Source organism: Salvelinus namaycush, unplaced genomic scaffold (assembly GCF_016432855.1).
Source record: "Salvelinus namaycush isolate Seneca unplaced genomic scaffold, SaNama_1.0 Scaffold296, whole genome shotgun sequence".
Taxonomy (NCBI): Eukaryota; Metazoa; Chordata; class Actinopteri; order Salmoniformes; family Salmonidae; genus Salvelinus; species Salvelinus namaycush.
The window spans coordinates 159,872-185,921 of record NW_024059852.1 but is presented as its reverse complement, the minus strand read 5'-3'; the positions used below and the strand labels follow the sequence as shown (position 1 = coordinate 185,921).

At 44.5% G+C, this 26,050-nt stretch overlaps 1 protein-coding gene across 1 annotated transcript in view; it reads right to left on the bottom strand.

Moving 5' to 3' along the window:
• The window catches only part of LOC120039728 (protein TANC2-like), a gene marked incomplete at its 5' end in the record, with an annotated part of 221,089 nt that overhangs the window by 46,552 nt on the left and 148,487 nt on the right, over positions 1-26,050 (bottom strand). The window contains one exon of the mRNA XM_038985132.1: positions 7,401-7,580. Coding sequence (XP_038841060.1) covers positions 7,401-7,580 — 180 coding nt within the window. The remainder of the gene's footprint in view (positions 1-7,400; positions 7,581-26,050) is intronic.

The window sequence follows — 26,050 nt, the reverse complement described above, 5'->3', positions numbered from 1 at the left end:
GCATTGTGAAAGCCTAACACTGTAGTATCGTATATTATAACTTAGCAAGCATGTTGACAATAGAACAGGTTTTCAAATGATGACCATCTGACCCAGATTGCGATTTATAATGGACCATTTTTGGATTGCGTAAACAACAGCAGTAATTGTGTGATGGTGGGGATGCAGGGCTGTGTTCCAAACAAAGCAACCACAAGTGTGCTGCTCTAGTTCCTCAACGGCACAGCCAGTAGAGAAAAAAAAAGCACCTTATAGTTGAAGACTCTCTTTGAGTCATAAAAGTGCATTGAAATTACTTAGGAATTATGCACATTGGAGAGGTGTGTGGCCACTTGGAGACACCAGTTAGTCCTCTCAAACAAACCCTTGTCATTTTTTATGTTGCACTTACCCCACATTCTCCAGAAATAGTCTTATGTTACTGAATGTATGCAGAGTATTTTCAGATTTCGATAGTACAGTAAATGTAAAATCAAATCAACAGTGTAACGTTTGGATTCAGTCTTGTGTCGGGTGAACTGTGTTCTCACCTTTAGTCTAATAATGTTCCCATAATCTCCAAACGGTTCCCTTTCAATTACTGTCATGGTTATATTTCTTCTGTAAGAATTGTGTCAATTTCGCCCTATCCATATAGGTCAATTCTCACAAGTGTAAAGGGTTAAGGGCTAATGCAATAATTTTCCAACTTAACATGGAAATCCAATAGTTCATTGTATTGATCGCTATCTGTCATTAATTAGGGGAGCAGTGTGACACAGAGAAATAGATGATGAAATAATGCCTTTAAAAGATTCAGAGAGGAGTAAGTCTGATCAATCAGCGGGTTGTGGCTCTACAGGGCATCCCAAATGGCATCATATTCCCTAGGAAGTGAACTACTTTTGATCTCAGAAGGCAGGGCTCTCCAACCCTGTTGCTGGAGAGCTCCTGTCCTGGAGGTTTCAGCAAAAGCTTGAGCTTATTAACCACAGACTGTGGTTCTGTGTATCTGCTATGAAAAAAGGTATCATGGGCTTCATCACACAGACTCATTGAAGATAGAGATGTGCCCTGAGAGTCAGGAAACAAGGGAGTGAGTGTTTTAATAAATAAATGAAACCGGGGCGGCAGGGTAGCCTAGTGGTTAGAGCGTTGGGCTAGTAACCGAAAGGTTGCAAGTTCAAATCCCCGAGCTGACAAGGTACAAATCTGTCGTTCTGCCCCTGAACAAGGCAGTTAACCCACTGTTCCTAGGCCGTCATTGAAAATAAGAGTTTGTTCTTAACTGACTTGCCTAGTTAAATAAAAAAAGGTTAAAAATGTAAGTCGCTCTGGATAAGAGCGTCTGCTAAATGACTTAAATGTTAAATGTAATGTAAATAATACAAAACAAGAAACACGAACAACGCACAGACAGGAAACAGAAACAATGATGCCTGGGGAAGGAACGAAAGGGAATTACATATATAGGGCAGGTAATCAAGGAAGTAGTGGAGTCCAGGTGAGTGAAGACGTGCAGGTGTGTGTAACAATGGTGACAGGTGTGCGCCATAACGAGCAGTCTGGTGACCTAGAGGCTGGAGAGGGAGCACACGTGACAGTTAGCAATTTCATGTGTATCAACTCCTGAGCCGTTCTAGACACACAGCACAGTGGACTAGCAGCAGTGGTGGGAGACATCAAATAACACAACAGCAGTGGAATGGAATCAATGCTGAGGGTTTGAGGTCCAAAATGACAGGTCACAACTCTCTACTCCACTATAGTTAAAGGATGTTGTTGCCCAGTGTTCAGAACCAACCACCAGAGAGAACAGACAGGTTGTTGCTGTCTGTTGCCCAGTGTTCAGAACCAACAGAGAGAACAGACAGGTCAGGATGTTGCTGTCTGCTGCCCAGTGTTCAGAACCACCAGAGAGAACAGACAGGTCGGGATGTTGCTGTCTGCTGCCCAGTGTTCAGAACCAACAGAGAGAACAGACAGGTCAGGATGTTGCTGTCTGCTGCCCAGTGTTCAGAACCACCAGAGAAAACAGACAGGTCAGGATGTTGCTGTCTGCTGCCCAGTGTTCAGAACCAACAGAGAGAACAGACAGGTCAGGATGTTGCTGTCTGCTGCCCAGTGTTCAGAACCAACAGAGAGAACAGACAGGTCAGGATGTTGCTGTCTGCTGCCCAGTGTTCAGAACCAACAGAGAGAACAGACAGGTCAGGATGTTGCTGTCTGCTGCCCAGTGTTCAGAACCAACAGAGAGAACAGACAGGTCAGGATGTTGCTGTCTGCTGCCCAGTGTTCAGAACCAACAGAGAGAACAGAAAGGTCAGGATGTTGCTGTCTGCTGCCCAGTGTTCAGAACCAACAGAGAGAACAGACAGGTCAGGATGTTGCTGTCTGCTGCCCAGTGTTCAGAACCACCAGAGAAAACAGACAGGTCAGGATGTTGCTGTCTGCTGCCCAGTGTTCAGAACCAACAGAGAGAACAGACAGGTCAGGATGTTGCTGTCTGCTGCCCAGTGTTCAGAACCAACAGAGAGAACAGACAGGTCAGGATGTTGCTGTCTGCTGCCCAGTGTTCAGAACCAACAGAGAGAACAGACAGGTCAGGATGTTGCTGTCTGCTGCCCAGTGTTCAGAACCAACAGAGAGAACAGACAGGTCAGGATGTTGCTGTCTGCTGCCCAGTGTTCAGAACCAACAGAGAGAACAGAAAGGTCAGGATGTTGCTGTCTGCTGCCCAGTGTTCAGAACCAACAGAGAGAACAGACAGGTCAGGATGTTGCTGTCTGCTGCCCAGTGTTCAGAACCAACAGAGAAAACAGGATGCACTTGTGATCTTCTGGACCAAAGGCAGTGTGACATTTTCCCACCTATCCCTAACCCTACCTCTATCTCTAACCCTACCTCTATCTATTAACCCTACCTCTATCTCTAACCCTACCTCTATCTCTAACCCTACCTCTATCCCTAACCCTACCTCTATCTCTAACCCTAACTCTATCTCTAACCCTACCTCTATCTCTAACCCTAACTCTATCTCTAACCCTAACTCTATCTCTAACCCTAACTCTATCTCTAACCCTACCTCTATCTCTAACCCTAACTCTATCTCTAACCCTACCTCTATCCCTAACCCTACCTCTATCTCTAACCCTAACTCTATCTCTAACCCTACCTCTATCCCTAACCCTACCTCTATCTCTAACCCTAACTCTATCTCTAACCCTACCTCTATCTCTAACCCTACCTCTATCCCTAACCCTACCTCTATCTCTAACCCTAACTCTATCTCTAACCCTACCTCTAACCCTAACCCTACTTCTATCTCTAACCCTACCTCTATCCCTAACCCTACCTCTATCTCTAACCCTAACTCTATCCCTAACCCTAACTCTAACCCTAACCCTACCTCTATCTCTAACCCTACCTCTATCTCTAACCCTACCTCTATCCCTAACCCTAACTCTAACCCTAACCCTACCTCTATCTCTAACCCTAACTCTATCTCTAACCCTACCTCTATCTCTAACCCTAACTCGATCTCTAACCCTACCTCTATCTCTAACCCTACCTCTATCTCTATCCCTAACTCTATCTCTACCCCTACCTCCAACCCTAACCCTACCTCTATCCCTAACCCTACCTCTAACCCTAACCCTACCTCTATCCCTAACCCTACCTCTATCCCTAACCCTACCTCTATCCCTAACCCTACCTCTATCTCTAACCCTACCTCTAACCCTAACCCTAACTCTATCTCTAACCCTACCTCTATCTCTAACCCTAACTCTATCCCTAACCCTAACTCTAACCCTAACCCTAACTCTATCTCTAACCCTACCTCTATCCCTAACACTACCTCTAACTCGATCTCTAACCCTACCTCTATCCCTAACCCTACCTCTATCTCAAACCCTAACTCTATCCCTAACCCTACCTCTATCTCTAACCCTAACTCTATCCCTAACCCTACCTCTATCTCTATCCCTAACCCTAACTCTATCCCTAACCCTACCTCTATCTCTAACCCTACCTCTATCTCTAACCCTACCTCTATCCCTAACCCTAACTCTAACCCTAACCCTAACTCTATCCCTAACCCTAACTCTAACCCTAACCCTAACTCTATCTCTAACCCTACCTCTATCCCTAACACTACCTCTAACTCGATCTCTAACCCTACCTCTATCCCTAACCCTACCTCTATCTCAAACCCTAACTCTATCCCTAACCCTACCTCTATCTCTAACCCTACCTCTATCCCTAACCCTACCTCTATCTCTATCCCTAACCCTAACTCTATCCCTAACCCTACCTCTATCTCTAACCCTACCTCTATCTCTAACCCTACCTCTATCCCTAACCCTACCTCTATCCCTAACCCTACCTCTATCTCTAACCCTACCTCTATCTCTAACCCTACCTCTATCTCTAACCCTACCTCTATCCCTAACCCTAACTCTAACCCTAACCCTACCTCTATCTCTAACCCTAACTCTATCTCTAACCCTACCTCTATCTCTAACCCTAACTCGATCTCTAACCCTACCTCTATCTCTAACCCTACCTCTATCTCTATCCCTAACCCTACCTCTATCTCGAACCCCAACTCTATCCCTAACCCTACCTCTATCTCTAACCCTACCTCTATCTCTAACCCTAACTCTATCCCTAACCCTAACTCTATCTCTAACCCTACCTCTATCTCTAACCCTACCTCTATCCCTAACCCTACCTCTAACCCTACCTCTATCTCTAACCCTACCTCTATCTCTAACCCTACCTCTATCTCTAACCCTACCTCTATCTCTACCCCTACCTCCAACCCTAACCCTACCTCTATCCCTAACCCTACCTCTAACCCTAACCCTACCTCTATCTCTAACCCTAACTCTATCTCTAACCCTACCTCTATCCCTAACCCTACCTCTATCTCTAACCCTACCTCTATCTCTAACCCTACCTCTATCTCTAAACCTAACCCTATCTCTAACCCTAACTCTATCTCTAACCCTATCTCTAACCCTAACTCTATCCCTAACCCACCAGCTGGGGTAACTGTGGCACTTCATAGTGCACTACTTTTGACCAGAGCCCATAGGGAATAGGGTGCCTTCTGGGACACAAACCATGGCACTGCTGGCTCTGTAAAGGGGAAAAGCCATAGGTAACCCTCTGCCAGCTCCTGCCCACCTCTCCAATCCAGTTCACAGGTTGGGTTCAGAGCAGCTGAGACCCCCTGGGTGAAACCTCCATGCAGGCAGAGAGAGCGGAAAGAGCGGAGAGGATTCAATTAGAAACTCAATGATTTCCTAAACTGATGTAGACCTTACCGTGAAATGCTTACTTACAAGCCCTTAACCAACAATGCAGTTCAAGAAAGAGTTAAGAAAATATTTACCAAATAAACGAAAGTATTTTTTTAATATATATAATTATAAAAAGTAAGAGAATAAAATTGGATCCATGCCAAATCTTTTCAGTCTCCTGAGGGGGAAAGGTGTTGTGGTGCCCTGTTCACGGCTGTCTTGGTGTGTTTGGACCATGATAGATTGTTGATGATCTGCACACCAAGGAACTTGAAACTCTCGACCCGCTGCACTGCAGCCCCATCGATGTTCACCACGCTATCACTCCAGAAGGCGAGGTCAGTAACGTGCTTCAAAGCTGGGACCGAGAGACTGAAAAACAGCTTCTATCTCAATGCCATCAGACTGTTAAACAAGCCATCACTAACATTGAGTGCACTATAAGTAGTAGTGCACTATAAAGGGAATAGGGTGCCATTTTGGATGAACCCTTGAGCTCAGATGCCCATGCTGCCCATACTGTAACTGGCACTGACAGGCGGTTTAAGGAGTGGCACTGGGCGAGGTCAGTCAATCTATTCATTAAAGAGTGGGAAGAAGGGTGGGGTGCTCGAGATCATGCCCAATCTGTTAATTTTCATATTTCTATGTATTTACTTTAACCTTTATTTAACTAGGCAAGCCAGTTAAGAACAAATTCTTATTTACAACGGCGGCCTACACTGGCCAAACATAACTATGACTATATTGCATTAACAAGGCAAATTAAAAATCATAAGTTGAATGACTGTGCATTTATACACAATTACAGAGCTCAATCCCAAACTGTGAGATAAAGACATGCAGAACTAAGGGAGAATGAGAACCGTTTCTGGGTCATTAATCAAGCTATTCTTTAACAACACTAACAACAGCATTCCTCTATGAGACAACCGTCATCAAGATAACGGCAAACACAATGAAGCTTCCAGAACTCCCTTTGATTCAATGAAAGTGCTGTCAGTAAATTAGGCTGAATGTTCTGCACGAAAGAGGGAGAAAGAGAAATAGAAAGATAGAGTGAGAGAGAGAGACTCAGGACAGCAACACAATTAGACCCAACCAAATCATGAGAAAACAAGAAGATAATTACTTGACACATTGGAAAGAATTTACAGCAAACTAAAATGCTATTTGGCTCTAAACAGAGAGTACAGAGTGGCAGAATACCCGACCAGTGTGACTGACCCAAAATTAGGGAAAGCTTTGACTCTGTAGAGACTGTAGTGAGCATAGCCTTGCTATTGAGAGAGGCCTATTTCACTTGCTTTGGCAATGTAAACATATGTTCCCCATGCCAAAAAGCCCTTACATTGAATTGACAGGAAGAGATTTGGCTGCAGAAGATTAGCTTGTTATGAAATCTAATTTTCAGGCCCCATTCCCTCCAATCCAACTCCTCCTCTCCTGGCTCCTGTCACCAACAACACAAATTCTTCTCCTCCAGCAGTAGCAAGCAGCAACCCCAGTGAAGATGACACAGTTTTAACAGGCCCAGTATAGAGAAATGGATCATTGTGTATGATGTACAACACACACAGCAGCGTATAGGAAAGGATTAATACAACGAGGTTAAATTAAGAGGATGAGAGTGGTGCCCGCGCCCTAATGGTGAATGTGGATCATGTGTTTCACACTCAATCACTTCAGACACTTAAGGCAAAAATACTGCTGCAGCATTTCTATATTTATAGATTTTCACATAAAAAAACAGACGATCGACCACAGCTCATATCTGCCATTCCTGGCATCCCAGCCCAGATATCAGGTAAGGCTGGAGTGATTCTTAGTGGGTCTTGACCTGGCATCCCAGCCCAGCTATTAGGTAAGGCTGGAGTGATTATTAGTGGGCCTTGACCTGGGAGGGCTGTGGTTGATCATTTATGGATTTTGTTGACCGGCATCAGTGATCATTGACGTAAGCATCCCACCACAGTTACCATCATGTAACTGGCTGTTTTGAATTTCCTCACACGACATTCCAACACGAATGAGTGACATTGGGTTGTTGGTTAATCAGACAGCACCAAAGCTTGGCCTATTGGAGTTCTGCTGTGGGGGTTTTGCATGTACCTGTGAGCTTCTTGGCGGGCTGCAGCCGGACGCTGATGGTTTGGTGTGTGAGCAGCGGGGAGGAGGGCAGGGAGCGTGACACGCCCTCCATGATGTGGATGTGCTGCATGCCGTCAGTCATAGACAGAGGTGGCAGGGCGTAGTCACCCTCAAAGGCACAGTCACTGTCTATACTGCCACCTGCAGGAGGAAGCAGAACCGTCAGCATAATAATAATGTATTCTACGCATATATTTCATAATTTACAACACTTATGTGAGTATAGTTATGGAAAGTCATGGATGTTTAAGAACAGTTATTAGTGCCTTTGTTGTGCATTGTATTACATTCTGCATAACGTATAAGGCATTATACATGTGCTTCTAGTGGCATTGTGAACAGGGTATCAATATGAAGTACTTTCTTCACTACATGTATGATTTCTTACAGTGTTCAGTGTAAATTAAAATGAATGCGGAACCAAGAGCCATGGAGTGACCCATGTTGTGATGTTGCTATGGTATTGACTGGGATCTGCCTGGCCTGACCCACTAAAGACCACAGCTCTGAAGGCAGACATGACACGATGCCTCCCTGTTTCTCTCAATAACAATATACCAGAAAGCCGACATCTCTAATATATTGAACAACGTTACAAATGCAACTTACAAAGTGTTGGTCCCATGTTTCATGAGCTGAAATAAAATATCCCAGAAATGTTCCATATGCACAAAAAGCTTATTTACAACAGCATTTCTCCTTTGCCAAGATAATTCATCCACCTGATTGAACAGCATGAACATTACACAGGTTCACCTTGTGCTGGGGACAATAAAAGGCCACTCGAAAATGTGCAGTTTTGTCACGCAACACAATGCAACAGATGTCTCAAGTTTTGAAGGAGCGTGCAATTGGACTACTAACTGCATGATTGTCCACCAGAGCTGTTGCCAGATAATTTAGTGTTCATTTCTCTACCATAAGCCACCTCCAACGTTGTTTTATAGAATTTGGTGATAAGTCCAACTGGCCTCACAACCGCAGACCACGTGTAAACACGCCAGTCCAGGACCTCCACATCCGGCTTCTTCACCTGCGGGATCGTCTGAAACCAGCCACCCAGACAGCTATTGAAACTGTGGGTTTGCAAAACCGAATAATTTCTTAACAAACTTTCAGAAACCGTCTCAGGGAAGCTCACCATGGTCTTGACTTGACTACAGTTTGGCGTCGTAACCGACTTCAGTGGGCAAATGCTAAACTTCGATGGCCACTGGCACGCTGGAGAAGTGTGGGCGAGCAGTTTGCTGATGTCAACATTGAGAACAGAGTGCCCCATGGTGGTGGTGGGGTTATGGTATGGGCAGGCATAAGCTACGTACAATGAACACAAATGCCTTTAATCAATGGCAATTTGAATGCACAGAGATACTGTGATGAGATCCTGAGGCCCATTGTCGTGCCATTCATCTGCCTCCATCACCGCATGTTTCAGAATGATAATCCATGGCCCCATGTCGCAAGGATCTGTACACAATTCCTGGAAGCTGAAAACGTCCCTGTTCTTCCATGGCCTACATACTCACCAGACATGCCACTCATTGACCGTGTTTGGGAAGCACTGGATCGACATGTACGACAGTGTGTTCCAGCTCTCGCCAATATCCGCCATCGATAAGAGACATTACTGTGCAGTTGTATTCATCGACCTGGCCAAGGCTTTCGACTTTGTCAATCACCACATTCTTATTGGCAGACTCGACAGCCTTGGTTTCTCAAATGACTGCCTCGCCCGGTTCACCAACTACTTCTCTGATAGAGTTCAGTGTGTCAAATCGGAGGGCCTGTTGTTCAGACCTCTGGCAGTCTCTATGGGGGTGCCACAGGGCTCAATTCTCGGGCCGACTCTCTTGTCTGTATACATCAATGATGTCGCTCTTGCTGCTGGTGATTCTCTGATCCACCTCTACGCAGACGACACCATTCTTTAGACACTTTGTTAACTAACCTCCAGATGAGCTTCAATGCCATACAACTCTCCTTCCGTGGCCTCCAACTGCTCTTAAATGCAAGTAAAACTAAATGCATGATCTTCAACCGAGCGCTGCCCGCACCTGCCCGCCCGTCCAGCATCACTACTCTGGACGGTTCTGACTTAGAATATGTGGACAACTACAAATACCTAGGTGTCTCTCTAGACTGTAAACTCTCCTTCCAGACTCACAAAAAGCATCTCAAATCCAAAATTAAATCTAGAATCGGCTTCCTATTTCGCAACAAAGCACCCTTCACTCATGCTGCCAAACATACCCTTGTAAAACTGACCATCCTACCGATCCTCGACTTCGGCGATGTCATCTACAAAATAGCCTCCAACATTCTACTCAACAAACTGGATGCAGTCTATCACAGTGCCATCCGTTTTGTCACCAAAGCCCCATATACTACCCACCATTGCGACCTGTACGCTCTCGTTGGCTGGCCCTCGCTTCATACTCATGGCCAAACCCACTGGCTCCAGATCATCTACAAGTCTCTGCTAGGTAAAGCCCCGCCTTATCTCAGCTCACTGGTCACCATAGCAGCACCCACTCCAGCAGGTATATCTCACTGGTCACCCCCAAAGCCAATTCCTCCTTTGGCCGCCTTTCCTTACAGTTCTCTGCTGCCAATGACTGGAACGAACTGCAAAAATCACTGAAGTTGGAGACTCATATCTCCCTCACTAGCTTTAAGCACCAGCTGTCAGAACAGCTCACAGATCACTGCACCTGTACATAGCCCATCTGTAAATAGCCCATCTAACTACCTCATCCCCATATTCTGCACATCTATCACTCCAGTGTTTAATTGCTATATTGTAATTATTTCGCCACTATGGCCTATGTATTGCCTTATCTCCCTTATCCTACCTCATTTGCACACACTGTATATAGACTTTTTCTATTGTATTATTGCCTGTATGTTTGTTTATTCCAAGTGTAACTCTGTGTTGTTGTTTGTGTCACACTGCTTTGCTTTATCTTGGCCAGGTCGCAGTTGTAAATGAGAACTTGTTCTCAACTAGCCTACCTGTTTAAATAAAGGTGAAATAAAAAAAGAAAAATATCCAGCAACTTCACACAGCTATTGAAGAGGAATGGGACAACATTCCACAGGGCACAATCAACAGCCTGATCAACTCTATGGGAAGGAGATGTGTCACTCTGCATGAGGCAACTTGTGGTAACACCAGATACTGACTGGTTTTCTGATCCACACCCCTACCTATCTGTGACCAGCAGATTCATATCTGTATTACCAGTCATGTGAAATACATAGATTATGGCCTAATGAATTTATTTCAATTGACTGATTTCCTCATATGAACTGTAACTCAGTAAAATCTTTGAAATTGTTGAATATTGCGTTTATATTTTTGTTCAATGTATAACAGGGGTGCCCAACCAATCAATTGCGGTCTACTGGTCGATCGCGGAGTGCTTTCCAGTCGATCGTGAGATGATTATACATCTACCAAAATTCAGCCACACAAATCAACGCCTATAATCTCTTTCTGTATTAACGTTCAACAGTCCTCCATTCACAGCAATGTCTGAAAAGAGATGTGATTTACATCAAATATGACCAGTCCCTTCCCACTTATTGACATATGACTAGTTAGCACGGTCAGATGTCGCCCGCCAACTCCAAGTCAAGGTCACGGTGATGCCAAGCATGTAGCTAGCTAGCTAACTTTGTAGCCAGATTCGTTCTTAAATTGTGTGGTCGAAAGCAGCAATAATGAGTGAAGGGAAGAACACAAAAAATATATATATATATAATTTCCAAATAGGAGGATTATTTTTTCATCATGTCAAACTCAAAATGTGTGTGTCTCATCTGCCATAATAGCACTGCTATCCCAAATAAAGGCAACATAGAATGACATTTTAATACCACAAACAAAACCCAGGAAAGAGATTTTCCAGCAAAAACTGAATTACGAAGAAGAAAGGTACAAGAACTAAAAAATCTACTGGGAGCGTAGCAGTCAATTTTCACAAGGCCTGTGACCAAAGGGAAGGGGCAACCATAGCATCTAATCGTGTGAGTCGCGTTCTTGCTAAGCATAAAAAGTCATTCAAAGATGGGGAGATGATTAAGGGAGCATTTATTGAGGCTGCAGACTCGCTGTTTGGGGATTTTAAGAATAAGACTGAAATTATGGCTGCCAATAATGACATTCAGTTGTCCAGAAATACGGTGACAAGAAGAAGTGAGGGAATAGCGGAGAACCTCGAGGATCAACTGAAGAAGGATGTTGACAACTGCGAGTGTTATTTCCTTGTGGTGGATGAATCAGATTTAGTTGGGTAACATAGATAAATAAGATGTTTTATCTATATAATATGCTTATGTGAGATACTTGTCATTAGAATGTATCGCTTTGGACTATACTGTTGGCAGTTGCACTTTTCCCTTCTCAGCTAGGGCTCAGTCACTTGGGGCCCAGAGAGGGGAGAGGTCAGAATGGAACATTGTCTTCATATGTGAATGTATCTGTTAAACCATGTGAAGGGATGGCGTGATTAAGGGGGAACCAATTATCTCTTTGCTCCACAATGTCTGTGCGCAAGTCACTCCCCTCAGTGAGCTTATCCAGGAGTGGGGAGAAGAGGGGGTTTACTTGAGATAGGAGTATATAAGAGTTGACAATTGAGTTATGCCTTGGATGAGGTAATGTTTTGGTACTATGAAGTACCAGGAACGAGATTAGAACCTTGTTTTAGAGACCAAACAGAGCGATAATTTATAGCTAATGCTATCTGGCTATGGGATACTAATTTCTCAAGTAAAAGGCCCTTTGTGAAGTTTTCCTAAGATCTGTGGTTCGTCATGTAAGTTGAGAGGGGTGTATCTTTTCTATAAAAGATCTCAGTTGCCATTATGTTGGGACTCTCTGTCACACCCTGGCCTCTGTTATATTGATTTTCTTTATTAGTTTAGTTAGGTCAGGGTGTGACATGGGGGATGTTTGTGTGTTTTGTCTAGTTTAGGGTGTGTGTATTGTTTAAGGGGTTTTTAGTATGTATGGGGTTGTGTTCAGTGTAGGTGTTTAGGAAAGTCTATGGTTGCCTGATTTGGTTCTCAATCAGAGACAGCTGTTTATTGTTGTCTCTGATTGGGAGCCATATTTAAGGCAGCCATAGGCTTTAGGTGTTTGTGGGTAATTGTCTATGTTGAACGTTTGTAGATTGTGTATGCACTTACGTTTGTAGCTTCACGGTCGTTTGTTGTGTTGTTTTGTTTTGTAAAAGTGTTCGTTTCGTGTTTCGTCATCTTTAATAAAAGAAGATGTCTTCATATCCCGCTGCGCCTTGGTCCGCTTATTATGACGATCGTGACACTCTCAACAATTCATTATAGATAGTGAATTGTTGAAAGTCACAGGGCTATGGTAAAGCTCATATTATTATTAAAGATGAAATTTAAGTATTACTCTGACTGGTGTGTGGTTTGTAACTCTCCTCAATTGGTAATACAGGAAATTGCCACGACACCCTCTAGTTTGTCGAGTCCACAGATATGGTAGATGTGGCACAGTTATGCATTTTCATCAGAATGGTATTTGACAACATGAGTACAAAGGAGGAAATACTCGCCATTTTGCCACTGAAAGGTCATAGAAGAGGCAAAGATATTTTTCAAGCATTTATGGAGTTTGCTAACAAATTCTAACTGCCCTTTTGTAAGCTTGTCTCCATCACTACCGATGGGGCACACGGTATGGTAGGTGGCAGTGGGTTCGTTGCATTGTGCAAACAAGAGGATTCTTTCCCGGACCTTCTTAGTTATCACTACGTAATTCATCAGCAAGTTTTGTGTGGGAAGATGTTAAACATGAAAGAGGTGATGGCTGTTGCGATGAAGATCGTGTGTTCTATTCGAGCAAGAAGCCTACATTGGAGGCTATTTCGGACTCACTTAGAAGAGACTGAAGCGGAGCACACAGACCTGCTGCTGCACATGGATGTGCGGTGGCTGAGCCGAGGTACATTTTTAGGGAGATTCAGTGAGTAGTTGCCTGAAACCAAGGAGTTTCTCAAGGTCTCCAAACATGCAGAACATGCACAGCTAGAGGACACACAGTGGCTCCTGGATTTAGCTTTTCTCACTGACCTAACTTACATGCTTAATGAACTGAATGTAGAGCTGCAAGTAAAAAAGGCAAACACGTAATCAACATGATCAGCTCTGTGAACACTTTTAAATGCAAACTACAACTGCTCGCAAGAAAACCGCAACGTAAGGACCTGCACTTCTTTCAACACATGCATTCAGAAATTGACAGTGCACGTTACGTGGAGCAAGTCCAGAGCATCTTATCTGAGTTTAACAGTCGTTTCACTGACTTCGCATCACTTGAGCCTATTGCCACATATGTGCTTTTCGTTTGGCACAGACATAAATGTGGAAGTCTTTGCCTCCAAAATGGGATCACTTTTTCAGTTGGACACAACTATAGCAGAAACTGAAATTCTCACCCTTCAAAATGACATTCAGCTGAAATCGAGAGCAACCACAGGGATGAAGGAAGAGTTCTGGGAGCTACTCCTAGAGGATCCCAATATAAGAAGATCTCTCAACTTATCAGCCCTTTTTGGATCAACCTACCTGTGTGAGTCTGCATTTTCTCACATGAAAATAATAAAGTCCAAGTACAGCTCTACAGTCATGGCCAAAAGTTTTGAGAATGACACAAATATTAATTTCCACAAAGTTTGCTGCTTCAGTGTCTTTAGATATTTTTGTCAGATGTTACTATGGAATACTGAAGTATAATTACAAGCATTTCATAAGTGTCAAAGGCTTTTATTGGCAATTACATGAAGTTGATGCAAAGAGTCAATATTTGCAGTGTTGAACCTTCTTTTTCAAGACCTCTGCAATCCGCCCTGGCATGCTGTCAATTAACTTCTGTGCCACATCCTGACTGATGGCAGCCCATTCTTGCATAATCAATGCTTGGAGTTTGTCAGAATTTGTGGGGTTTTGTTTGTCCACCCACCTCTTGAGGATTGACCACAAGTTCTCAATGGGATTAAGGTCTGGGGAGTTTCCTGGCCATGGACTCAAAATATCGATGTTTTGTTTCGCCTAGCCACTTAGTTATCACTTTTGCCTAATGGCAAGGTGCTCCATCATGCTGGAAAATGCATTGTTCGTCACCAAACTGTTCCTGGATGGTTGGGAGAAATTGCTCTTGGAGGATGTATTGGTACCATTCTTTATTCATGGCTGTGTTCTTAGTCAAAATTGTGAGTGAGCCCACTCCCTTGGCTGAGAAGCAACCCCACACATGAATGGTCTCAGGATGCTTTACTGTTGGCATGACATAGGACTGATGGTAGCGCTTACCTTGTCTTCTCCGGACAAGCTTTTTTCCGGATGCCCCAAACAATCGGAAAGGAGATTCATCAGAGAAAATGACTTTACCCCAGTCCTCAGTAGTCCAATCCCTGTACCTTTTGCAGAATATCAGTCTGTCCCTGATGTTTTTTCTGGAGAGAAGTGGCTTCTTTGCTGCCCTTCTTGACACCGGCCATCCTCCAAAAGTCTTTGCCTCACTGTGCGTGCAGATGCACTCACACCTGCCTGCTGCCATTCCTGAGCAAGCGCTGTACTGGTGGTGCCCCGATCCCGCAGCTGAATCAACTTTAGGAGACGGTCCTGGCACTTGCTGGACTTTCTTGGGCGCCCTGAAGCCTTCTTCACAACAATTGAACCGCTCTCCTTGAAGTTCTTGATGATCTGATAAATGTTTGATTTAGGTGCAATCTTACTGGCAGCAATATCCTTGCCTGTGAAGCCCTTTTTGTGCAAAACAATGATGACGGCACGTGTTTCCTTGCAGGTAACCATGGTTGACCGAGGAAGAACAATGATTCCAAACACCACCCTCCTTTTGAAGCTTCCAGTCTGTTATTCGAACTCAATCAGCATGACAGAGTGATCTCCAGCCTTGTCCTCGTCAACACTCACACCTGTGTTAACGAGAGAATCACTGACATGATGTCAGCTGGTCCTTTTGTGGCAGCGCTGAAATGCAGTGGAAATGTTTTTGGGGGGATTCAGTTCATTTGCATGGCAAAGAGGGACTTTACAATTAATTGCAATTCATCTGATCACTCTTCATAACATTCTGGAGTATATGCAAATTGCCATCATACAAACTAAGGCAGCAGACTTTGTGAAAATTAATATTTGTGTCATTCTCAAAACGTTTCTGCCACGACTGTACTATGACTGATGACCACCTTTGTGGCCTGCATGAGACGCTGCTACAGCTCTGACTATGAAAAACTACTTGGCTCCACCCAATGCCAAAAGTCCCACTAAGGTAGGAAATGAAATTAGATACACTTATTTGTGGAAAACATGTTATTGGTCCACATTATATTTGGGTATCAAATAGGTATCATAACGGCAGGTCCATACTCAGTGGTGTGTTGCATTTCATTCATTTTGTTTGTTGGTTTAGAATTAGAGACTGGTAGATCTCATCAGGCTGGCAAATGAAAAAGCAGATCTCACGTCAAAGAAGGTTGGACTGGTGTATAACATCAAAGATACAGTATGTAGCTAGAATAGAGATCAACCATTATCCAAAGACAACCAAACCATAAGGGAGCTCAATTCCTGAAAGAACACAGGAGCAATCACTAAACCACAGCAACACCTCCCTCCAAATATCACAAGTTCTGTTTGCCAATTTTCTTAACATTTTTAATTCTCACATTTCCTAGCACACTAACACTTCTGTATAACACTCTGTTCAGCCATTTTGTCTGTCAATACAGAACCACATCCAAGCCCAGCCCAGACGGCCCTGTCCCACTGGACAGACAGAGCTGTGAAGCCAACTGGCCAACACCTTCATGTAAAATCAGATAGCATTGCAGATACCAGAGACCAGGAGCCATTAACATACACTCCCCAGTAGTCCCCATAGAGTGCTGTGTGTGTGTGTGTGTGTGATATAGACAGAGACAGTCAGGGACTGCTTACACTATCACACTGTCACACACACACACACACACACACACCACACAAACACACACACACGTCTGACACCGTACCCCCTGGCTCTGTGGTTTCAGCTCTGCCTGAGAGACTCCATCCATGTACTGTAGCAGCAGCAGCAGTGGCCACATCCCTCAGTCAGTCTGTCTGTCTGCATGGAGGGTGTGAATGAAGACCAGAGTGAAATTCAAGAGAAGCTGCCTGGAAGGGAACCCTTTTGCTCTTTTCACTCCTCAACAGCTTTACATGTCTGAGAGCCAAGAGAAGTTTGGTGTGAGCCAATGGCCTGGGGGAGGCTACATAGCTACATTGACGTGGTAAGTGGCTTACCTCTCAAAAAGCTGCCAAACAAAAGGGTAGGGTGTATTTGAATGCTATGTGTTGAACTGTTGAGACAGACAGGTATTTTTAAAGAGTGTAAGAGCTCCTTCACAGAACAAAACACTCACAGACGCAAACACACAAACACACACCCCCTCATAGAGGTATTCAGATCAAAACATAGGTAAAAAAGAGCAGGGACACCTATGGGAAAATGGCAATGCCTAAATGAGTCATATGGAAGCAGAACTCCATAACTGTAGTCTATAACATTTGCAAGATGGTGCTGACAGAGATAGTCGCCTCGCTTCATTTTTTTATGTATTATTTCTTACATTGTTAGCTCAGAAAATCTCAAGTGTTATTACAAAGAGCCGGGAAGAACTATTGGATATAAGAGCGACGTCAACTTACCAACATTACGACCAGGAATACGACTTTCCCGAAGCGGATCTTTATTTCGTACCTCCACCCTGGACATTGGATCTAATCCCAGAGGCCGACACAAAACAACGTCGTTGCCCAGGAGAGTCAGACGGAGCTGCCTCCTGGTCAGACTTAGAAGGCGAGCACCCCACCCACTGCTTCCAAGCATATTAGTCGCCAATATTCTTTAAAAGTGCCTTCCTCACCATCTTAAATAAGCATGCCCCATTCAAAAAATGTAGAACTAGGAATAGATATAGTCCTTGGTTCACTCCAGACCTGTCTGCCCTTGACCAGCACAAAAACATCCTGTGGCGTTCTGCATTAGCATCGAATAGCCCCCGTGAAATGCAACTTTTCAGGGAAGTTAGGAACAAATATACACAGTCAGTTAGGAAAGCTAAGGCCAGCTTTTTCAAACAGAAATTTGCATCCTGTAGTACTAACTCAAAAAAGTTCTGGGACACTGTAAAGTCCATGGAGAATAAGAGCACCTCCTCCCAGCTGCCCACTGCTCTGAGGCTAGGAAACACTGTCACCACCCATAAATCCACTATAATTGAGAATTTCAATAAGCATTTCTCTATGGCTGGCCATGCTTTCCACCTGGCTACCCCTACCCCGGTCAACTGCCCGGCATCCTCCACAACAACCCGCCAAAGCCCCCACCATTTCTCCTTCACCCAAATCCAGATAGCTGATGTTCTGAAAGAGCTGCAAAATCTGGACCCTTACAAATCAGCCGGGCTAGACAATCTGGAGCCTTTCTTTCTAAAATGATCTGCCGAAATTGTTGCAACCCCTGTTACTAGCCTGTTCAACCTCTCTTTCGTATCGTCTGAGATTCCCAAAGATTGGAAAGCTGCAGCGGTCATCCCCCTCTTCAAAGGGGGTGACACTCTAGACCCAAACTGCTACAGACCTATATCTATCCTACCCTGTCTTTCTAAGGTCTTCAAAAGCCAAGTTAACAAACGGATCACCCACCATTTCGAATCCCACCGTACCTTCTCCGCTATGCAATCTGGTTTCAGAGCTGGTCATGGGTGCACCTCAGCCACGCTCAAGGTCCTAAACGACATCATAGCCGCCATCGATAAGAGACATTACTGTACAGCCGTATTCATCGACCTGGCCAAGGCTTTCTACTCTTTCAATCACCACATTCTTATTGGCAGACTCGACAGCCTTGGTTTCTCAAATGACTGCCTCGCCCGGTTCACCAACTACTTCTCTGATAGAGTTCAGTGTGTCAAATCGGAGGGCCTGTTGTCCGGACCTCTGGCAGTCTCTATGGGGGTGCCACAGGGATCAATTCTCAGGCCGACTCTCTTCTCTGTATACATCAATGATGTCGCTCTTGCTGCTGGTGATTCTCTGATCCACCTCTACGCAGACGACACCATTCTGTATACATCTGGCCCTTCTTTGGACACTGTGTTAACTAACCTCCAGACGAGCTTCAATGCCATACAACTCTCCTTCCGTGGCCTCCCACTGCTCTTAAATGCAAGTAAAACTAAATGCATGCTTTTCAACCGACCACTGCCCGCACCTGCTTGCCCGTCCAGCATCACTACTCTGGACGGCTCTGACTTAGAATACGTGGTCACCTACAAATACCTAGGTGTCTGGTTAGACTGTAAACTCTCCTTCCAGACTCACATTAAGCATCTCCAATCCAAAATTAAATCTAGAATCGGTTTCCTATATCGCAACAAAGCATCCTTCACTCATGCTGCCAAACATACTCTCGTAAAACTGATCATCCTACCGATCCTCGACTTCGGTGATGTCATCTATAAAATATCCTCCAACACTCTACTCAACAAACTGGATGCAGTCTATCACAGTGCCATCCGTTTTGTCGCCAAAGCCCATACACTACCCACCATTGCGACCTGTACGCTCTTGTTGGTTGGCCCTCGCTTCATACTCCTCGCCAAACCCACTGGCTACAGGTTATCTACAAGTATCTGCTAGGTAAAGCCCCACCTTATCTCAGCTCACTGGTCACCATAGCAGCACCCACTCGTAGCACGCGCTCCAGCAGGTGTATCTCACTGGTCACCCCCAAAGCCAATTCCTCCTTTGGTCGTCTTTCCTTCCAGTTCTCTGCCGCCAATGACTGGAACGAACTGCAAAAATCTCTGAAGCTGGAGACTCATATCTCCCTCACTAGCTTTAAGCACCAGCTGTCAGAGCAGCTCACAGATCACTGCACCTGTACATAGCCCATCTGTAAACAGCCTATCTATCTACCTACCTCATCCCCATACTGTATTTATTTATTTATCTTGCTCCTTTGCACCCCAGTATCTCCGCTTGCACATTTATCTTCTGCACATCTACCGTTCCAGTGTTTAATTGCTATATTGTAATTACTTCGCCACAATGGCCTATTTATTGCCTTAACTCCCTTATCTTACCTCATTTGCACTCACTGTATATATACTTTTTGTTTTCTTTTGTTCTACTGTATTATTGACTGTAAGTTTTGTTTATTCCATGTGTAACTCTGTGTTGTTGTATGTGTCGAATTGCTATGCTTTATCTTGGCCAGGTCGCAGTTGCAAATGAGAACTTGTTCTCAACTAGCCTACCTGGTTAAATAAAGGTGAAAAAAAATGTCCAGTCTCTAGACAACAAGGTGGACGAAAATAGGGCACAAGTTGCCTTCCAGAGCGACATCAGAGATTGTAACATTCTCTCTTTCATGGAAACATGGCTCACTCGGGGTATGTTTTCAGAGTCGGTACAGCCACCGGGTTTCTTCATGCGTCGCACTGATAGAAACAAACCTCTCTCTGTTAAGAAGAAGGGCGGGGGTGTATGCCTCATGATTAACGACTCATGGTGTAACAATAACAACATACAGGAACTCAAGTCCTTTTGTTCACATGACCCAGAATTCCTTACAATCAAACGCCGACCACATTATCTTACAAGAGAACTATCTTTGATTATAGTCACAGCTGTGTATATCCCCCCAAGCAGATACCTTGAAGGCCCTGAAAGAACTTCACTGGACTCTATGTAAACTGGAAACCATATATCCTGAGGATGCATTTATTGTAGCTAGGGATTTTAACAAAGCTAAATTCTACCAGCACATTGGCTGTAGCACCCGCTCGAGCAAAACACTGGACCACTGCTACTCTAACTTCTGTGATGCATATGAGGCCCTCCCCCTCCCTCCTTTCGGCAAATCAGACCACAACTCCATCTTGCCCCAACCGTCCTATAGGCAGAAACTCAAACAGGGTGTACCTGTGACTAGAACCATTCAACGCTGGTCTGACCAATCGGAATCCATACTTCAAGATTGCTTTGATCACGTGGACTGGAAAATGTTCCGGGAAGCCTCAAACCATAACATTGATTTATACTCTGACTCGGTGAGTGAGTTTATTAGGAAGTGTATTGGAGATGTTGTAACCACTGTGACTATTAAGACCTACCCTAACCAGAAACCGTGGATAGACAGCGGCATTCGTGCAAAACTGAAAGCGCAAACCACCGCATTCAACCATGGAAAGATGACTAGGAATATGGCTGAATATAAACAGTGTAGTTATTCCCTCCGCAAGGCAATCAATCAAGCGAAACGTAGGTATAGGGACAAGGTGGTCGCAATTCAACGGCCCAGACATGAGACATATGTGGCAGGGTCTACAGGAAATTACGGACTATAAAAAGAAAACCATCCACATCACGGACACCGATGTCTTGCTTGAGGATAATACAGTGCCACCGACGCGGCCCGCTACAAAGGAACTGCGGGCCCACCCCTACTCCTTCTCCGTGGCCGATGTGAGTAAGAGATTTAAACGTGTTAACCCTCGCAAGGCTGCCGGCCCAGAAGGCATCCCTAGCCACGTCCTCAGTGCATGCTCAGACCAGCTGGCTGGTGTGTTTACGGACATAGTCAATCTCTTCCTATCCCTGTCTGCTGTCACCACATGCTTCAAGATGACCACCATTGTTCCTATACCAAAGAAGGCAAAGATAACTGAACTAAATGACTATCGCCCTGTAGCACTCACTTCTGTCATCATGAAGTGCTTTGAGAGACTAGTCAAGGACCATATCACCTCCACCTTACCTGCCACCCTATACCCACTTCAGTTTGCATATCACCCCAACAGGTCCACAAACGATGCAATCGCCATCACACTGCACACTGCCCTATCCCATCTGGACAAGAAGAATACTTATGTAAGAATGCTGTTCATTGACTAAAGCTCAGCATTTAACACCATAGTACCCTCCAAGCTCATCTTTAAGCTTAAGGCCCTGGGTCTCAACCCCGCCCTGTGCAATTTGGTCCTGGACTTTCTGACGGGCCGCCCCCAGGTGGTGAAGGTCAAATCAAATCAAATTTTATTTGTCACATACACATGGTTAGCAGATGTTAATGCGAGTGTAGCGAAATGACAATGCAGTAATAACCAACAAGTAATCTAACCTAACAATTCCACAACTACTACCTTATACACACAAGTGCAAAGGGATAAAGAATATGTACATAAAGATATATGAATGAGTGATGGTACAGAACGGCATAGGCAAGATGCAGTAGATGGTATAGAGTACAGTATATACATATGAGATGAGTAATGTAGGGTATGTAAACATAAAGTGGCGTAGTTTAAAGTGGCTAGTGATACATGTATTACATAAAGATGGCAAGATGCAGTAGATGATATAGAGTACCTTCTAGCGACTCAGAAACCCGGATCCGGGAGCACCCCCCACCCCCCCACACTGATTAGCATCGCTAGCATAGCGTCACAATTAAATAGTAGCATCTAAATATCATTAAATCACAAGTCCAAGACACCAAATGAAAGATACAGATCTTGTGAATAAAGCCACCATTTCAGATTTTTTAAATGTTTTACAGGGAAGACAAAATATGTAAATCTATTAGCTAACCACGTTAGCAAAAGACACCACTTTTCTAACTCCATCAGTTTCTTACTCCATCAGGTGCTATCACCAATTCGACCAAATAAAGATATAAATAGCCACTAACCAAGAAAAAACTTCATCAGATGATAGTCTGATAACATATTTATTGTATAGCATAGGTTTTGTTAGAAAAATGTGCATATTTCAGGTATAAATCATAGTTTGCCATTGCAGCCACCATCACAAATCTCCCCAAAGCGACTAGAATTACTACAGAGAACAACGTGTATTACCAATTTACTCATCATAAAACATTTCTTAAAAATACACAGCTCACAGCAATGGAAAGACACAGATCTTGTGAATTCAGACAATATTTCAGATTTTCTAAGTGTTTTACAGCGAAAACACAATAAATCGTTATATTAGCATACCACATATGCAAACGTTACCCGAGCATTGATTCAAGCCAAAGAGAGCGATATCGTTATCATCGCCAAAATATATTAATTTTTTCACTAACCTTCTCAGAATTCTTCCGATGACACTCCTGTAACATCATATTACAACATACATATAGAGTTTGTTCGAAAATGTGCATATTTAGCCACAAAAATCGTGGTTATACAATGAGAATAGTAGCAAAACTGGTCTGAAAATGTCGGGCGCCATCTTTGAGAGTGATCTAGCCTAATCGATAACTAATCATAAACTTGACTAAAAAATACAGGGTTGACAGGAATCGAAAGACAAATTAGTTCTTAATGCAATCGCTGAATTACATTTCTAAAATTATCCTTACTGTGCAATACCGGGTCCGCCAAAGCGAAGCTACACAAAACAAAATGGCGATATATGCGTTTAACATTTTTCAACAGAACAGCGATTTATCATCAAAAATAGTTCTTACTATGAGCTGTTCTTCCATCAGAATCTTGGGCAATGTATCCTTTCTCGGGTCTAATCGTCTTTTGGTCGAAAGATGTCCTCTTGTCCCGTCGAAATGGCCACTAACGTTCGACCGGTACTGGAAACGTGCCCAGCGCTTCAAAGTGCATCACAAAGAAATGCCTCAAAATCGCACTAAACGGATATAAATTGCTATAAAACGGTTTAAATTAACTACCTTATGATGTTTTTAACACCTATAACGAGTAAAAACATGACCGGCGATATATAAGTGGCTAAACCAAAGCTTGGAAAGAGAGCCAGTCCGACGTCCATCGTGCGTCAGGCGCAGCAAGAAAAGAAAGCTACTTCCGCCTTGTGCTCTTTTATACAGGCCCTGATTGCGCAATCGACTCCATTCAAATTGTCACCTCTTACTGACATCTAGAGGAAGGCGTGGGCAGTGTTTGTATCCTCATAGCATTTACAGGGACATTAAAACTGACCTGGGACCAGAGGCCAAGATTTCTGAAATCTCACTCCCTGTCAGGAAAAGTGCTGTAGAATGAGTTCTGTTCCACTCAGAGACATAATTCAAACGGCTATAGAAACTAGAGAGTGTTTTCTATCCAATAATAACAATAATATGCATATTGTACGAGCAAGAATTGAGTACTAGGCAGTTTAATTTGGCAACGTCAAAAAAAAAAAAATGCTAACAGCACCCCCTATTGACAAAAAGGTACAGTATATACATATACATATGAGATGAGTAATGTAGGGTATGTAAACATTATATTAAGTGGCATTGTTTAAAGTGGCTAGAGGTACATTTTTACATAATTTCCATCAATTCCCATTATTAAAGTGGCTGGAGTTGAGTCAGTATGTTGGCAGCGGCCGCTAAATGTTAGTGGTGGTTGTTTAACAGTCTGATGGCCTTGAGATAGAAGCTGTTTTTCAGTCTCTCGGTCCCTGCTTTGATGCACCTGTACTGACCTCGCCTTCTGGATGATAGCGGGGTGAACAGGCAGTGGCTTGGGTGGTTGTTGTCCTTGATGATCTTTATGGCCTTCCTGTGACATCGGGTGGTGTAGGTGTCCTGGAGGGCAGGTAGTTTGCCCCCGGTGATGCGTTGTGCAGACCTCACTACCCTCTGGAGAGCCTTACGGTTGTGGGCGGAGCAGTTGCCGTACCAGGCGGTGATACAGCCCGACAGGATGCTCTCGATTGTGCATCTGTAGAAGTTTGAGTGGTTTTGGTGACAAGCCAAATTTCTTCAGCCTCCTGAAGTTGAAGAGGCGCTGCTGCGCCTTCTTCACAACGCTGTCTGTGTGGGTGGACCAATTCAGTTTCACCGTGATGTGTACACCGAGGAACTTAAAACTTAAAACTTTCCACCTTCTCCACTACTGACCCGTCGATGTGGATAGGGGGGTGCTCCCTCTGCTGTTTCCTGAAGTCCACAATCATCTCCTTTGTTTTGTTGACGTTGAGTGTGAGGTTATTTTCCTGACACCACACTCCGAGGGCCCTCACCTCCTCCCTGTAGGCCGTCTCGTCGTTGTTGGTAATCAAGCCTACCACTGTAGTGTCATCCGCAAACTTGATGATTGAGTTGGAGGCGTGCATGGCCACGCAGTCGTGGGTGAACAGGGAGTACAGGAGAGGGCTCAGAACGCACCCTTGTGGGGCCCCAGTGTTGAGGATCAGCGGGGTGGAGATGTTGTTACCTACCCTCACCACCTGGGGGCGGCCCGTCAGGAAGTCCAGGACCCAGTTGCACAGGGCGGGGTCGAGACCCAGGGTCTTGAGCTTGATGACGAGTTTGGAGGGTACTATGGTGTTAAATGCTGAGCTGTAGTCGATGAACAGCATTCTCACATAGGTATTCCTCTTGTCCAGATGGGTTAGGGCAGTGTGCAGTGTGGTTGCGATTGCGTCGTCTGTGGACCTATTGGGTCGGTAAGCAAATTGGAGTGGGTCTAGGGTGTCCGGTAGGGTGGAGGTGATATGGTCCTTGACTAGTCTCTCAAAGCACTTCATGATGACGGAAGTGAGTGCTACGGGGCGGTAGTCGTTTAGCTCAGTTACCTTAGCTTTCTTGGGAACAGGAACAATGGTTGCCCTCTTGAAGCATGTGGAAACAGCAGACTGGGATAAGGATTGATTGAATATGTCCGTAAACACACCAGCCAGCTGGTCTGCGCATGCTCTGAGGACGCGGCTGGGAATGCCGTCTGGGCCTGCAGCCTTGCGAGGGTTAGCACGTTTAAATGTTTTACTCACCTCGGCTGCAGTGAAGGAGAGCCCGCAGGTTTTGGTAGCGGGCCGTGTCAGTGGCACTGTATTGTCCTCAAAGCGAGCAAAAAAGTTATTAAGCCTGTCTGGGAGCAAGACATCCTGGTCCGCGACGGGGCTGGTTTTCTTTTTGTAATCCGTGATTGACTGTAGACCCTGCCACATACCTCTTGTGTCTGAGCTGTTGAATTGCGACTCTATTTTGTCTCTGTACTGGGACTTAGCTAGTTTGATTGCCTTGAGGAGAGAATAGCTACACCGTTTGTATTCGGTCATGTTTCCGGTCACCTTGCCCTGGTTAAAAGCAGTGGTTCGCGCTTTCAATTTCACGCGAATGCTGCCGTCAATCCACGGTTTCTGTTTTGGGAATGTTTTAATCGTTGCTGTGGGTACGACATCGTCAATGCACTTTGACGATGTCGTACCCTGCCGTCAAACCGTGGATTGACGGCAGCATTCGCGTGAAACTGAAAGCGCGAACCACTGCTTTTAACCAGGGCAAGGTGACCGGAAACATGACCGAATACAAACAGTAGCTATTCTCTCCGCAAGGCAATCAAACTAGCTAAGTCCCAGTACAGAGACAAAATAGTCGCAATTCAACAGCTCAGACACAAGAGGTATGTGGCAGGGTCTACAGTCAATCACGGATTACAAAAAGAAATCAAGTCCCGTCGCGGACCAGGATGGTGAAGGTAGGAAACAACATCCCCACTTTGCTGATACTCAACACTGGGGCCCCACAAGGGTACGTT